The sequence below is a fragment of the Stegostoma tigrinum genome, chromosome 5 (assembly GCF_030684315.1).
Source record: "Stegostoma tigrinum isolate sSteTig4 chromosome 5, sSteTig4.hap1, whole genome shotgun sequence".
Lineage (NCBI taxonomy): Eukaryota > Metazoa > Chordata > Chondrichthyes > Orectolobiformes > Stegostomatidae > Stegostoma > Stegostoma tigrinum.
In genome coordinates, this window is record NC_081358.1 from 67548176 (window position 1) to 67565656 (window position 17481).

General features: G+C 40.0%; 1 protein-coding gene across 9 annotated transcripts in view; it reads right to left on the reverse strand.

Moving 5' to 3' along the window:
- LOC125451881 (regulator of G-protein signaling 20-like) overlaps nucleotides 1–17481 on the reverse strand; it is a 227178-nt gene that overhangs the window by 97637 nt on the left and 112060 nt on the right. The window contains exon 1 of one of the 9 annotated variants that reach the window (XM_048529592.2): nucleotides 12537–12634. The exons of the other annotated variants lie outside the window; for them this stretch is intronic. Within the exon in view, the coding sequence (XP_048385549.1) occupies nucleotides 12537–12554 (18 nt within the window). The 5' untranslated portion in view covers nucleotides 12555–12634. Of the gene's footprint in view, nucleotides 1–12536; nucleotides 12635–17481 lie in introns of those variants that run through there. 9 annotated transcript variants of the gene reach the window in all.

Sequence of the window (17481 nt, forward strand, 5' to 3'; positions counted from 1 at the left end):
ATTAATGCACTCCTTCCTCTACTAGATTACTTAATTCTACATATTTGAAATATCTTCACATAAAATGGAGACAAATAGAAATTTTATTAATGCATTTACACAAAATTAATGCAGCATGATTTCAAAGTGCTGAAAATCTGGTTGTCTGATTGTCTGATTACAGAAATGTATAACTTCCTGTCCTGAGATAATAGGAACTGCAGATGCTGGAGAATCTGAGATAACAAGGTGTAGAGCTGGATGAACACAGCAGGCCAAGCAACATCTTAGGAGCAGGAAAGCTGACATTTTGGGCCTGGATCCTTCATCAGAAAATCTTCATCAGAAAATTTTCTGATGAAGGATCTAGGTCCGGAACATCAGCTTTCCTGCTCCTCTGATGCTGCTTGGCCTGCTGTGTTCATCCAGCCCTACACCTTGTTACCTCTAACTTCCTGACCTGTTCATATTAATCCCACAGCCCCATACTGTAGAAGGTAATATGGTGAAATTGCTCTCTAATAACAGTACATCCCAGTGCAATATCTTATGGAAAGGCTATTGAATGAACATTTGGCACCAATCATTCACTGTTGAGGGGAATATCTGACCCACGCTCTCTTCACACCTTCAGAACATACCAAAAGAACTTTACAGTGGATCAATTTTGAAAAGCAGTTACTGTGAAAGGACTTGGAGGTTTTTTTTTGTCAATGCATTATGGAGTTTTAATATCTAGTTTAATCTGTTTAATATCTAGCAATTGTCTGCTTTGGCATTTTCTAGCCTTGAGGGCTCATTTGAGTTCAAAAACTTCAAAGCATGAACAAGAAGCAATGGAGCAACTCTCTGAAGAAGAGTCACTGAACCCGAAACATTGTGGACTTGTTGGGGCGAAGGGCCTGTTTCCATACTGTAGGGGTTCTATATTCCAAATTTGTTGAAAAGATATTGTGCTCTTGTTCCACATTTCCAAATATTAGGGTGGCGCGGTGGCTCAGTGGTTAGCACTGCTGCCTCAAAGCACCCATCATGTTCAGGGATGTGTACGTTAACTGGGTTATGAGGGATGGGTCTGGGTGGGATGCTCTGAGGGGTGATGTGGACTTGTTGGGCCCAAGGACCTGTTTCCACACTGTAGGGATTCTCTAATTCTACTATAATAGACAGATCCGCAATATCCTCTACAAATGAACTATAATGCCTTAAAATATTTCCAAGAAGAGTAAAATAAATATTTACTGAATTATTTAACTCCCACCTTGAAAACAGTTATTTCTATCTAATAGGAGGTTTTTTCTCCTGATGAACACAATTAACCAGGTTTGACCCTCTATCAAACTAGGCCAGTAAAACAAGTTTCAATTTATTGAGAACATTTTTCTCACTGAAGACCAGACTTCAGTTTAGATTGCCTTTTTGATACTGTGCAGCTATTGATTTGGCTAAGTCAAATTTGTCACGAGTAAAAATAATACAAAGTGAGGTTGAAAGAAAAAGTATAATGTGAGAGGCTAGTTCTTACATGAAAATTGATCAAATAAGGCTGAGCAGCATTTTAAAGATTGGAATTTCTAGCAATTTCCTTCAGAAAACTAATGATTACAGGTCAGGGAAGAAAAAGGCAATAATTAATAAATATGAAAGTTCAACATGGGTTCATATCAAAAATGCCTCACATAGCACAACAATAACAACCTGCAGTGTATGTCTGCTAATTGGCAATGTTCATGCAATATTATAATATATACGCTGATGATGAGATCTTTGCAAATTAACAGGGAAGTCAAAATCTTTATGCTTCCATTTCAGTATTTTGTCTATAATGAAAAACAAGAAAAACAAATCATCCAGTGGATAGTTTGAAGTCTTTTTGATGCAAAGCTCAAGGAAGGAGTTTTGATTACATTTCAACTTGTGTCTATATTCCACGGACTTTAAACTTCTTATATTTAACTTTTCCATTTTTTCAAACTTGTTTATGAATCTTCAAAATTTTATTTCCTAACAAGAAATAATGATAAGACATAATTCTCCCTCATTTGCAGGTAAAATATTTATTTTTCTTCTTGAGTTACAATAAGGGTGCAAATGTTCATCAATAACAAAAATAAATTTGCTTCTACATTATAATGTTTCAAAACACATTGGGTTATTTTGATTATCTGCATTCTTAACAAAGTGGCTGACCTGGATATATATGTTAAAACACATTACTGGACTATTACGGTAGACACTATTTTAAGAAATCTCATTATTAATCAACGGAAAATGGGCAAAAATAAGGGTGAAATATCAAACAGACCAATATTATAAATGCCCATAGGGAATATTCATTTTTACCATTTTTGAGAGGCATGTTGTGATGTCAAGCCACATCAATGTGTGGATGGTTCAAATATCACACAGCTAGTCTCAGCAGCTGACTACAACAGTTCTTGTCAATTAAAAGTAAATGTGGTTCATGTAAAATCTATGGGGAAGGCAGTTTAAAATGCTCATTTAGCCTGACATATATGCGACCATAGCAAAGTTGTTGGCTTCTGACTGCTCTTTGAAATTGTCAAGTAAGCCATAATTGCCATCCCCTAAGTGCAATTGGGCAATAAATGCTGCCTAGGCCAGATATGCCCATATCCCAAAATATAACATGAGTTATAGAAATGTACAGCATGGAAACTTTTGGTCTGACTCTAAATTAATCTAGTTCCATTTGCAAGCATTTGGTCCATATCTCTCTAAACCTTTCCTATTCATATACCCATCCAGATGCCATTTAAATGTTTAATTGTACCAGCCTCCACCACCTCCTGCAGCAGCTCATTCATACATGCACCACCCTCTGCATGAAAAAGTTGTCCATTAGGTCCCTTTTAAATCTTTCCCCATTACCATAAACCTATGCCCTCCAGTTTTGGCCTCTCTTACCCTGGGAAAAGACCTTGATTATTTACCCTTATCCATGCCCTTCATGACTTTATAAACTTCTAGATGGTCACCCTGCAACTATTGATGCTCCAGGGAAAATAGCCCTAGCCTATTCAGCTTCTCCCTATAGCTCAAACCCTCCAACCCCGGCAACATCGTTGTAATTTTTCTTCTAAACCTTTTCAAATTTCAAAACATCTTTCCTATATAGTAGGGAGGCCAGACTAAAAGAAATATTACGGAAGTAACCTAGCTAATGTCCTGTACAGCAGTAACATGGCATCCCAACCCCTACACTCAATGCACTACCCAAAAAAAAGGCAAATGCCTTATTCACTACCCTATCTGCCTGCAACTCTGCTTTCAAGGAACTATGAACCTGTACTCCAAGGTCTCTTTGTTCAACAACACTCCCCAGGACTTCACCATTAACTGAACAAGCTTGCCCTGATTTGCCCTATCAAAATGCAGCATATATTTATCTAAATTAAACTCCATCTGCCACCCTTCAGTACATTTGCCCATTTGATCAAATTCCTGTTGCATTCTGAGATGACCTTCCTCACTATCCACTACGCCACCAATTTTGGTGTCATTGGGAAACTTACTAACCATAGCTCCTATATTCACATTCAAATTATTTACATGAATGACAAAAAGCATTGGACTCAGCACCAAGCCTTGCTGTATACGCTGGTCACAGCTCTCCAGTTCAAAAAGCATCCCTCCACCAGCACCCTCTATCTGCTATCTTTGAGCCAGTTCTGTATCTGAACTGATAGCCCTCCTTGGATTCCATTGGTTAGCAATGTTAGATCCAATCTACCATGCAGAATGTTGTCAAATGCCTTACTGAAGCCCACATGGACAACGTCCACTGTTCTGCCTTCATTAATCTTCTTCATCCCTGCCTTTCCAAATACATGTAACTTCTGTCCCTCAGAATCCCCTCCAACAATTTACCCATGACTGACATCAGGTTCACTGGTCAATAGTTTATAGTCCCTGGCTTTTCCTTACCACTTTTTTGAAATAATGCCATCATGTTAGCCAAACTCCAGTCATCTGGCATCTTACCCATGGCTATTGATGATACAAATGTTTCAGCAAGGGGCCCAGCAATTACTTCCCCAGCTTCCCACTAAGTTTTACGATACACCTGATTAGGTTGTATAGGGTATTTATTCACCTTCATGCATTTTAGGATATCTAGCAACTCTTCTGTAATATGGACACATCTAAAGAAATCACAATGTATTTCCCCAAATTCTTCAGCTTTCATTTCTTTTTCATAGTAAACACTGGTTGGAAATACCTGTTTAGTATCTTGGTCATCTCTTGTATAGGCAGCCTTGCTGACCTATAAGGGGGCCTATTCTCTCGCTATTTACTTTTTTGTCCCTCATTTATTTGTAGAATCTCTGAATTCTCCTCAACCCTATCTGCCAATGCAATCTCATGCCCACTTTTACCCTCTTGATCTTCCTATTGCATGTCTACTGCCCTTATATGCTTCAAGGGATTCATTAAAGCCTTGCTTTCTGTACTTGACATATGCTTCCTTTGTGTTGACCAGAGCCTCAATTTCTCTAGTCACACAGCATTCCTTATGCCTACCAGCCTTGTCATTCATACTAATAGGAACATACTGTCTGGACTCTCGTTGTCTCATTTTTGAAAGTTTCCCACTTTCCCGCTGTCGCTTTGATGTTTCGGGCCTAGACCCGAGTCTTCTTTGTTCTATAGCTATGAGAAGAGGGGTCAGCCTTGAACGTGGTCTCACAGATAGGCCCTAACTTTCAAATGAAGTAAAGAACCAATTATCATCCCCTAAATGTATTGGCACACTATAATCCCAAGAAATATCTAACATTGGCATGCAATGACACCCCATTAGGAATCAGAGTGGCATTAGCTCATAGGTGGCCCACTGGAGAGGAATGCCCAATAGCTTATGCATCCTGGGCTTTAGTTAATGCAAAGTGTAAATGCACCCAAATCAAAAAAGTAGTGTTATATGTGCCGTCAGGAAGCTGCACAAAATGCTGTTCTAGGCAAAAAGTTGTGATAATCCAAAAACACAAACCCCTGTTTGTCTGCTTAAAAAGAATACGGCAGTGCCACAGTACCTCAGGCCACATTCAGCAGAGGGCTCTAATATTAAATGTTTAGAATTACAAGTTAGAACACAATTTGGGAGGGCAAATAATGAATGCAGATCTATTAGGCTGCCTTCTATTAACAGATATACTCCCAATGGTACCCACTCCCCCTAGTGGAAAAGTCTGTCATGACATTGAATTTTCTGGATAAGCCACTAGTCATGATTAACATCATCAGATTTTGGACACAAAGATCCAATCCTTTTCAACCTGAAACAAATAGTATTAATGGGAGAAACCAAAGGGCTGTCACAGCTAGAGTTAAAACCTTTTTGGATTGGGAGAGACCAGTTCATGGCAGAGGAAGGCATATAGTTATGGGAGGAAGAATGATTGTCTTGAGCAAAGGCTGCCATCAAAACTGGATAAACTCTGTCAGGGCCATCTAGGGGTCTCCAAAATGAAGATGTTGGCGAAGAGTTATGTCTGGTGGCTAACACAGCCACATTGATGGGACAATGCCCAGAGTGTCAACATGGACAGAAATTACCATAAACAACTCCCACACATCAGTGGGAATGGCTGAGTAAACCTTGGATTGGTTGCATTTTGACTATTCAGGCCCTTTCTTTTAATTTTTTCCAATCATTGTAGATGCCTACTCAAAGTGACTGAACATGCACGGAGTCCATTCGTTAATCACTGGAGCGACATTAAAAAAACTGCGCACATCTTTTATGTTGCACAGAGTCACAAAAGGAACTATTCACAGATAACAGGTCACTTTTTATTAGCAGGGACTTTAGTTGCTTCCTAGAGTCGAATGGGATTTGACATATTACGACAGTCCCATACCACCCATCATCCAATAGCCTGGCAGAAGCAGCAGGCTAAAATCTGAAGGCTGCACTGAAGGAATAGCCTATAGCTTAACTACATACAAAGTTGCCATGGTGCTTGTTTAATTGTAGGACCACCCCATATGCAACTGCAGTGATGACACCAGTAGAGCTGCTAATGGGTAGAAGATTCTGTGCCAGGCTTCCTAGACTGGGAGTATGGGATGGGGGAAGGGGAGTGAAATAGCATTAGGAACTCCAGTGCTGAATATAAGATTCTTGTTGAGCATGAGAGGCAGTTTAATACAGGGGGCAAAGTTTGGTGCAAGAATTATGGAAATGGACCTGCATGGAGACATGATCTACATGAGGTTAGGACAAGGGGCTTATAAATTTAGCCTTGGGCTGCCTGTTACCATTCTCGCTGTCGGCTGCGCTGGGCTATATGTTCCTCCTGTCACCGCCGCTCCTGGTGATACCGCACCTGGAGTATTGTGTGCAGTTTTGGTCTCCTAATTTGCGGAAGGACATTCTTGCTATTGAGGGAGTGCAGCATAGGTTCACGAAGTCAATTCCCAGAATGGCAGGGCTATCATATGTTGAAAGATTGGAGTGACTGGGCTTGTATACACTTGAGATTAGAAGGATGAGAGGGGACCAGATTGAGATGTATAAGATTAAGGGATTGGACACTCTGGAGGCAGGAAGCATGTTTCCACTGATGGGCGAGTCCAGAACCAGAGGACGCAGTTCAAAAAATACGGGGTAGGCTGTTTAGACCAGAGTTGAGGAAAAACTTCTTCACCCAGAGAGTGGTGGATATATGGAATGCTCTGCCCCAGAAGGCAGTGGAGGACGACTATCTGGATACTTTCAAGAAAGAGACGGATAGAGCTCTTAAAGATAGTGGAATCAAGGGTTGTGGGAATAAGGAGGAATAGGATACTGATTGTGGATGATCAGCCATGATCTTAATGAATGGTGGTGCTGACTCGAAAGGCTGAATGGCCTACTCCTGCACCTATTGTCTATTGTCTATTGCATCACCTCACATTTGCTCAGACTGAACTCCATCTGCCATTTATCTGCCCAACTCTCCAATCTATCTATATTCTGCTGTAATCTCTGACAGTCCCCTTCACTATCTGCTACTCCACCAGTCTTCATGTCATCTCTAAACTTGCTAATCAGACCACCTATACCTTCCTCCAAATCATTTGCGTATATCACAAACAACAGTGATCCCAGCACAGATCCCTGTGGAACGGCACTGGTCACAGGTCTCCAATTTGAGATTCCCCCTTCCACTACTACTCTGTCACCTTGCTAGTTTTTTTTATCCATCTAGCTAGCACACCCTGAACCCCATGTGACTTCACTTTCTCCATCAGCCTGCTATGGGAACCTTATCAAATGCCAACTGAGTAGCTTGCTAGGCTACCTCAGAGGGCAACTAAGAACAATTCACATTGTTGTGGGTCTAGAGTCACACATACCATTCAAAGGCAGCAGACATCTTTTCCTAAAGGAAGGGCATTAGGAATACAGGAATAGGAGCAGGCCATTCAATCCCTTGAGCCTGATCCACCATTCAAAAAGATCATGGCTGATCTGTGGCTGAACTACATTTATTTATTTGCCTTTGACTCATCTTCCGTAATACGTCTGCTTAACAAAAATATCTCATTTAAAATGTATAACTGATCTACCATCCATTGTCATTTGTGGAAGACAGTTCCAAACATCTACTATTCTTCTGTACAGCAGCGCTACCTAACATCCTTCCTGCACAGTCTGGCCCCAACTATGCACCCTGGAGTTCTAGAATCCCCAACCAGCAGAAATAGTTTATCTTTATTGACCCCGTCTTTTTCTGTTACTATCTTGAAGCCTTTGATTAGATTCCCCCCGCCCCCAATTTTCTAAATTCTAGAGAAAATAGGCCCAATTGGTGTAATCTCTTTATAAATTAACTCCTGAAATAAGGTATCATTCCTGTAAACTTACACTGTACTCCCTCCAAGACCAGCAAAGCCATTCCAACGTGTGTTACCCAGATCTACTCACAGTACCCAAATGGGGTCTGACTTGGGTTTTATATAACAGCAGCATAACTTCTGCATCTTGTAGGCCAATCCTCTGGTGATAGAAAGGCCAGAATTCCATGAGCTTTCTTGATTATTTTCTGCACCTGTTCATGACATTTTAAAGATCTATGCACCCGAATCCCAAAGTCTCTTTGAACATCCAGTGTATTTCACTTTATACCATCTAGAAAATAGTCTGATCTATCCTTTTTTCCGTCCAAAATGGATAAACCCATGTTTGATGATTACACCGACCTCAATCTGTCATTTTTGTCCCCTCACTGGTCTATCAATAACGTGTGATTTAATGTTATCATCTATATTGTCTACAATACTGTGCATTTTGTGTCATCAGCAAATGGGGATATATACTTTGTGGCATTATCCAAGTTGTCAATAAATAATGTGAATAACTCAGACTCTAACACAATTCCTTAAGGGACACCACTGATCACATTCTGCCAATTAGCATATGTACCCATTACCACGACTTTCCAATGCCTGCCATTTAATCAATTTCCTGGCCATGAAAGTAATTTGTCCACACTTCTGTGGACTTCTACATTAGTCTTTGTATGGGAGAATTCATGCCTTCTGGAAGTTTGTATAAATAACCTCCATAGACAAATCCACAGAAGGTGGTAGCACAGGTAGATAAGATAGTCAAAAAGGCCTATGGTATACTGGCCTTCATTGGAAGGGCATTGAGTTTAAGGTTAGGCAAGTTATGCTGCAGCTTTGTAGAACTTTAGTTAGGACACACTTGGAATATTGCATATAGTTCTGGTCACCACACTGCCAAAAGGATGTGGATATTTTGGAGAGGGTACAGGAAAAGGTTTACCAGGATGTTGCCTGGTATGGTGGATTTTAGCTATGAAGAAAGGTTGAATAAACTGAGTTTGTTTTCACTGGAACATAGGAGGTTACGTGGTGGCCTGATAGAAGTTTAGAATGGGCTTTGTATCTGTGACAAAACAATTAGCTTGTAAATATTTCCACTAGCATATTTAGAAGTTGTTTCCTTTTCTGCAATTACCAACTCTTACAAATTCTTATCGTGATACACCATGAAGTAATTTGGAATGACATACGATCAAAACATTTGGAATTGTACAACTTACATAAAGATGTACTGTATATACAGTAATAGCCTATTTAGCTCATGGTGTAAGGAGGAATATATTGGCATTTATTGGCGATTGATTACCTAACATGACATAGGGAGCAGCCATAAACAGGTCATTTTCTGGATGGCAGCTCATATTGAATTGTGTGTCACAGGGATCAATGCAGGCACTTCAATTTTTAAAAATTTATAAAAATGTTTCAGATGCAAGGGCTAAAGTATCTTTACCAAATTTGGTGATGACATAAAGATAAATAGGAAAGCAAGTTGTGAAGGGTATGTAAAGGAAGCTACAAAAAAGGGATATAGGCAAATTAAGTGGATGGACAAAAATCTGTTAAATGGAGCATAATATGGAAAAATGTGGGAGATTTGTTCAACAAAAATTAAAAAGAAACATGTTATCTAAATTGTGAGAGATGCAGATGGATCTGGATATCCTAACATGAGTGGCAAAGGTTCACAAGCAGATACAGAAGTAATTAGGAAAACTAACAGTCTGTTATCATATATTATGAGGAGAATTAAATACTAAAGTATGGAGGTAATACTTCAGTTACACAGGACATTAGTAAGACCACACCTGGAGTAATGTATGTTGCATTGTTTTCCAGAGACAAGAATTGATGTAAAATAATTGGAAGCAGTTCAGAGAAGGTTTACTGGACTAATAGCTGAAATGTGTGTGTTGTCTTATGAGGAAAGGTTGGATAGGCTGGGCAAGACCTCTTGCCACGTCTTGACGGGTTGGAAGTGGAAAAGATGTTTACTTATGTGGGAGGATTTTAAACGAGAGATCGCTGTTTAAAAATAAGGGGTCATCCATGTTACACAGAGATGAAAGGAAAATTTTTCTCAAAGAATGTCATGAGTATTTGGAACTGTCTCCTTAAAATATAGTGGAAGCAAAATCTTTGAATATTTTAAACCAGAGGTAGATAAATTCTTGATAGTCAAAAGATAGAAAATTATTGGGGCTAGGCAGGCATGTACAGTTATCAGAGCAGGCATGACTTTATTGAAAGGCACAGTGGGCTCAATGGACTTATCAGCGTACATTTGCTCCTAATTCATGAGATCAAAAATATTTCTTTGCTTGCAAAAATCTTCATATCTTTTCCTTGCTTTTGACTTGTACATTCTCCAGATTTTCACTACCTTTCAAATTCCAGAATGAATAGATTCTTGCTAACAAGTGGTCTTTGCTATAACACTATAAAGTTTTCTAGATACAACAGTCGAGTATTACACATTTATATCTCACTGCTCATTAAGTGTCTGATGCATTTATGAATATTCAATGAAGCAAGAATGTGGAGATGAATACTTTACCACCACTTCTCAAAGAATTTTGTTTTTGAATTGATTCCCTGGCCAATTTTCTTTTACAATCAGTCTGACATTTGCAGCAGCAAAATCTCAATGTAAATTCTTTACTAATGCAAGCATCTAACTCCAACTTAAGATCTATGTAACCTCTGTTACATTTTCATTCTTATATCGGTGGCATATTTAATCTTTCCTTCCTTGGCTCCAAAGTGGGCTGGCATGGTAGCTCAGTGGTTAGCACTGTGGCCTCACCATGCCAGGAACCCAGGTTTGATTCCAGCCTCGGTCAACTGTCTCTGCAGAGTTTGCACATTCTCCCTGTGTCTGCATGGGTTTTCGCCAGGTGCTCCAGTTTCTTCCCACAGTCCAAAGATGCACAGGCTAGGTGGATTGGCCATGATAAATTGCCCATAGCGTTCAGGGGTGTGTGGGTTATAGGGGGATGGGTCTAGGTGGGATGCTGCAAGGGTCAGTGTGGACTTGTTGGGCAAAAGGGTCTGTTTCCACACTGTAGTAATTTTATTTAAAATAGCTCTGCAGAAGCAAACAGAGCAATAAACAGTATGTATAAATGTAGAAATAAAACATAGAAGATAAATTAATTATTCAGTAAGAGCCCGAAGTATCCTTTATTTTTAATAAACAGTACATAATAAGCCTCCGGTGTATTTCTGAGGGAAGCCATTTTGTTTTCAGATTAGTTCCTTCCTTGTGAAGACTAATTAGTTCAACTAATTACGACCTTCCATATAAATTAAGATTCTATCAATGTTAAAAATAGGTCTTATGGAAGATGCAAAAATAAGTATGACACACTTAAGAGCTCAGTTTGGGAACCTTCATCCTTTTCCCATTGGGCCATTTGTCATTCCCATCACAATTTGCTTTGTAGAAACCAGAAATTCCCACAGAGTATAAACATATCTTTGCCTAAAGATTGAAATGAGAGCTAAATTTAAGATGTGCGCACTCAACCATGATAGTTTCTGATTGTAAATACTCCCGCACATTTTTTTCATCTGTAACAATAGTAACCGATAAAATCCTAAAGTGTAGTAATTGTCTTGAGTTGCTTCATCATTTTTCAGACTTTAGAAGTTTTCATCTTAATTACTCCAATTATAACTTAAACTCTATTTGCCCACTTCTGCATGATATCAAATGCCTTAAGTATTTGATTCTTATTCATTCTGATCCTGAAATTCTATTAATAGAACTGAACCTCCTCCCATGTGGTTGATTTTGTTGCATAGGACATTTAATTAGGCGGAGGCCTGGGGAACCTGCCAACTTTCTGCCAAGCATTGGGAAAGGGAGAGAGGTCACTGAGAACCATCTCTTTGCTGCTAACTCACCTCATCCCCTGGCCACTAGCCTGCTTATTTGTGGCCTGGGATCTAGTGACAATACTAGACCTCAGGCACTGCCTTGTAAACAATGCTACTATTCTCTAGAGTCATGTGCCTCTGATTGGCTCACAGTTCTTGGTGGGTCTGGCGTTGACCTCGTAGGTTAAAGTCCACCACTGTCCAATTATATGACTGAGACAGTGCACAAGATTCTTGTTGCCTTCAACAAAGTCTAACTTGTCAAATCATTCCTTCATCTCATCATCCCGAAAGTGAATTTACAATCAGTCAATTTCATTGCTATCCTACTTAGTTACAATTTAGTAGCCATAGTACTATTTATGATTACTCCATTTCTTATTTTGAAAATTCCTGGTATGCAATGACAATGACAGAATTTTTTTTTTAAACTGTCACTCAGCAAATTCTCTGCTATAACTTCTTTCTTATAGTACCATTTCTGGTTGCTTCAAAACACACATTCTGCATGATTTATCAATAGGAATTTTCATTTTCTTCAAGTTTTCTTTTTCATTCCTTTTGCATTTGACCTCCCTCATGGCAAACAATTTCTAGGAGTGCACAGAAAATGGCTCAAGGACCTCCTTAAAACATCCCTGAATAAATGTCACCAACACATGTCGCCAAACCCATCCAACTAAAGATCAACCATCTGCAAGCCATCTCAAACATCTCTGACAGTCCTACCTGCAGACCAAACCCAAACAAAGAAAGGACTGTGCAAAAACTCAGGCATGTCATGTACCTACCTCTTCAAATACCTACCGCCTCACCTGTTGCAGGATGTGCATGGAATCCAAAATTGGACTGTTTAGTCTTCATGATCCACAACTCTGGAATGGAAGAAAGTCATCCATATTCTTGAAGGACTGCCTAAGGAGGAGATTGGCAGACTCACACTGTGAGGGAGAAGTATTCAGGATTTTGATGCAATGACAATAAAGAAACTCTGATATGGTTCCAAGTCAGGATAGTTTCTGGGCTGAAAGGGAAATTGCAAATGGTGATGTTTCCAGGGGCTTTGTTCTTCTAGGCAACAGAGATGACAAGTTTGGAAAGTACAGTCAAGGGAGTTTTGGCCAGATTCTGCACAGAATTTTGCACGTCTCTATTTCGATCTTTGATGTAACCTTTTATTATTCTGAATAACTCATTAATTGGATCATTAAGTCACATAGTAGCAATCTTTACTACATTTCTGCTGACTGTTGGGGTATTTTAAACTCACGTAAAAGCAGAGTAAGAGCACTATTTAAATGGGCAACAACACACTGCAGCAACACAGAACTACACCAAGAGGAACTCTACCTGGATACCCAAAAAACTGGGTCAGAAGATGCCTACATGAACAACATCAGGAAGATACGACACACTCATCACACCACCCTACATCAGGAACACATTGGAACTAACCACAACACTCCTACAACCGCTGGGCATCAGAGTGGCACACAAGCCAATATCAATCCTACAACAACTGCTCAACCGAACGAAAGACCCACTCCCTGCCATGGACAGGACCAATGTCATCTATAAGATCCCCTGTAGAGACTGTGAGAAACACTACATCAGACAAACAGGAAGGAAACTAACAACAAGGGTGCATGAACACCAACTGGCTACAAAAAGTCACAACCAATACTCACTCATCTCAATCCACATGCATTAGGAGAGCCACCAATTCAACTGCAAAAACACCAAAATTCTGTGACAAGCTAAGTAGAGACAGGCATGGGAATTCCTTGAAGCCTGGCACGCCAAGAAGAAAGCCATTAATAAACACAGAATTCAACCCCATATGAAGGAAAACCGGAAATGAGGCAATCCAGCTCAATAGACTCCAGAGCTTAAAAACCAGGCAGGAAAACACGCCGATGCTTAATTAGAGGTTGTACTGATGATGTTAACAAGCAGGGTGACGAAACACCTGCGGAACAACAAACCAGCTTGGCGAGCCAACCAACCACAACATCCACAAACCGAGCTACAGATCTACTCCAAAACCTTAGAGAGTAAGAATAATTCATCAACATCCTCAGTAATTATTAATGCTGCATTAAATTTAAAGCTACAATACCAAAGAAAATTAATTTGCATTATTCACAGTGTTTAAATTGATAAACAACAGGCATATGTGAGCACAGGTTTTTTTTTCCAAAATAACTGACACACATTTCTACATACAAAAAATCATTACCATTAACATACATTCCACAGAATGGAACATGACAACTAATGATTCACTGTCACAGGGATACAAAGTTGGAAGATTTTAAGTGTGCATGACAACTCTCTTTGCAGCATTTTGGATCTCAATATCAAATTTACATTTAACAAGCAACACTGTTCATTACAGTAGGATCCTGACATTTTTTGTAGTACAACAGCTCCAGAATTCATGCAAATCAAAACTAGCCAGTCCACATTCATTTGCGTGAAATTCAGAGTTAGAAAGTTTTCTTGGAACTCTGTTAACTAAGTCTTTTGCTGACAGGTTTAAAACTGATGCATCTTCTTTGTAGAAACCAAAAGAGCTGCAGATGCTGTAATTCAGGAACAAAAACAAAGTTGCTTAAGAAGCTCAGCAGATCTGGCAGCATCCATGAAGGGAAAAACAGAGTTAATGTTTCAGGTCCAGTGACCCTTTCTCAGAACTAGTTCATTATTTCACAGATGCTGCCAGACCTGCTGAGCTTCTTCGTAGCTTCCTTCTCAAACTCTCGCAATGAATCCTACCCTCATACCTCTCTTGCAGATCCTTACTTTTCAATTGATACACATGCAGCCCTCAAAAGTAACTATTCAGTTCCCCTTCCTGATCTCAGTCTATGGAAAATGCTCCCTGTAGAAGACCAGTGAATTCAGTAAACTTATGGATTGTTCAAGTCTGACCATAAATCAACGGACTCAGCAAATCACTGATGGTATTTTGATACACAAATAGACGGAAAATGCTGAATTGCTGGGCATGGTTGAACAATGATTCATTGTATTCCTGGATCGAACAATTGACTGTGATACAGAGGCCCTGGATAATTAAGCATGCATCTGGGCTGCCTGGTGGCTCAGTGGTTTGCACGGTTGCTTCATAGTACTAACGACCTGGTTTCAAATCCCATCTGTGTGACTGTCTGTATGGAGTTTGCAAGTTCTCCCTTGTTGGTGCTGGTTTTTGTTGGGTGCTGCAGTTTCCTCTTATGGTCCAAAGGTGTGCAGGTTAGTTGCATTGGCCATGCTACATTTCACTATAGTCTCTAGGGATTTGCAGGCTAGTGGGATTTGCCATGGTTAAGGCAGGGTTACAAGGAGAGGGGAGGGGTCTGGGTGGGATGCTCTTTGTAGGGGCAGTATAGGACTCAATGGGCCATGAGAAGACAGCAATTGTATCACTGGCTTGATTCCATTAATGTGGTCTTGAGAAGGCCCTATCCACATGTAGGCACATGAAATTGCTGGGATGGTAAAAAACAAAATCTTATCCCCGCCTCCTTGACCTGATACAACCTGTCCATCTTCTTCCTCATCTATCCACCCTATCCCCTAGCTGCATCCCAACTATCACCACTCCACCTACCTTTGCCCAGCCCCACCCATCCTCCCTCCTTGACCCACACAAGCTGTCCATCTCCTGTCCCACCCATGCACCCCACCTACCCCACTGATCACCCTGCACTCACCCTTTGCCATCCCACCGACATTTCCTAGCCCCACCCCTCCTCTATTTATTTCTCAGCTCCCTTCCCCCTCCCCATTTCTGAAGATAGGCCCTGAGCCAAAATGTGATCTTGTTCCTCTGCTGCTGCCTAGCCTGCTGTGTTCCTCCAGCTTCACACTGTATTATCTTTGACTTCAGCGTCTACAATTTTTGATATCTCTGTCAAAAGAGCAGCCATATGCTGATGCAATTAAACCTTATATAAGCTGGCCTCCCCACAGGCAAAGGCAGAATTTGGAGATAAAATAAAAATGAAGAAGACATCAAGAAGACAGCAGCAAGTAACAGCAGGCTAATCACCCACCATTACAGGTCTACTCCATTGCTGAAGGACTGACTAAGCAGTTGATGGTAATTATATTGGGGCTGTTAATGAAGAACTTGTAATGTGTGTTATAAGGAGTAATGAATTATGTATTGATCAAACCAATCCAATCTTGACACTGTATTCAGTTCTGCTTCATATATATTCCTAAAAGCGCCTAAAAGCGCAAAGCTCCCAGCAAGATTGATCTCATTGGAGGAGATTGAGAACATAGCAGGGATAAATCTCCTGTGCTGTCTAACTTCCTCTCAGTGCATGTATTGAAGACGTTTTTCAATTTCTTGTAAATTCCCAAAAGCCTCTTCCACATGAAATTCAGAGTTTGGAACTAGAGTCAACATATGTTTGCAGGTATCTCAGAAATAATTCTGATGTCTGAAGTCAGACTGATGAAGTGGCTGAAATCACCAGCAAACCTGATTAAATGACAAATGGGGAAGCTCAATACTACATAGAGGCCTGAACTTTGGTGAGCCACCCCCTCAAACATGAATTGCCAGCCTATGGTTTTAGTCCTAAATTCATGTCAACACCTTTCTTCTAAATTAAGCCCATGTTTTGAACACTCTAATCACGGGAAACATTTTTCCTGTCGGTATCCCTTCTATCCCTAAAAAGATTTTGTAGATTTCAATGAGATTACCGGTCATTTTTCAAAATGCAAGAGAATATAGGTCCAGTTTCTGAACAAGTTAAGTGAACTTTTGTTGCACTCCTTTATGGAACCAGTATTTTTCCTGATATAAAGGAGACCAAAACTGCGCATCGTACTCCAAGTGTGATCTAATCAAGCTCTTATACGATTGATCCAAGACTCCATTTCTCCTGCATTCTATTCGCCTTCTTAATCCCTTGCTGCACCTGCATGTTAACCTTCAGTGATTTACTAACAAGGACATCTAGATCGCTTAGAATTCACACTTTTCAACATTTCACAATTTAAGAAATACTCTGCACATCTGCTTCCTCTACTAATCTCACATTTCCAACATTGTGTTCTATCTGCCATATTCTTATTCACTCACTAAGACTGCCAAATCCTCCTGAAGTTGCTTAACACACTCCCATTAAGTTTTGTATCATCTGAAAACATTACATGATCCCCACATCTATTTTCCTATCCAAAAATATCATTATACACCTCTGGATTAGGTAGGTCTTGAACTTGGATCTCCTATCACAGAAGTAGGGACATTGCCACTGCACCACAAGCGCCCCTTTTTGATTCTAGGAGAAAGAGTACTTGAGTTTGCAAACTCCTCCAACCATGGTTCCCACCAGAGATCTCTATAGTCCTGGTCCAACAGATTTCCATTCAAAGTGCTAAATGAAAGTGGAAGAAATATCTATTAGACATATCTGACAGTTGTAAATAATTGAAATGTAATATTAGAAAGAGCCTGCAAATAGAAATCACTCAGTAATCCCTCTATTTTATTTTCTTTATTCTATTTGCAACAGGAGAAATTGTCAACAAGGTGATCATCTCTCTGTGGACACAGTGCACGAGAAGATACAGAACAATCTCTCATAACCAAGGAACGAAAACATGGGTGGGGGATGGAAGTTGGAATTCATAATGTGGAAAGCTGAGAAAATGAGATTTAAACAATCTATGTAAGAACTACACCGTTACAAATCCAAATCGGCTACTTAGTAAAGTGAAGAATACATGGTG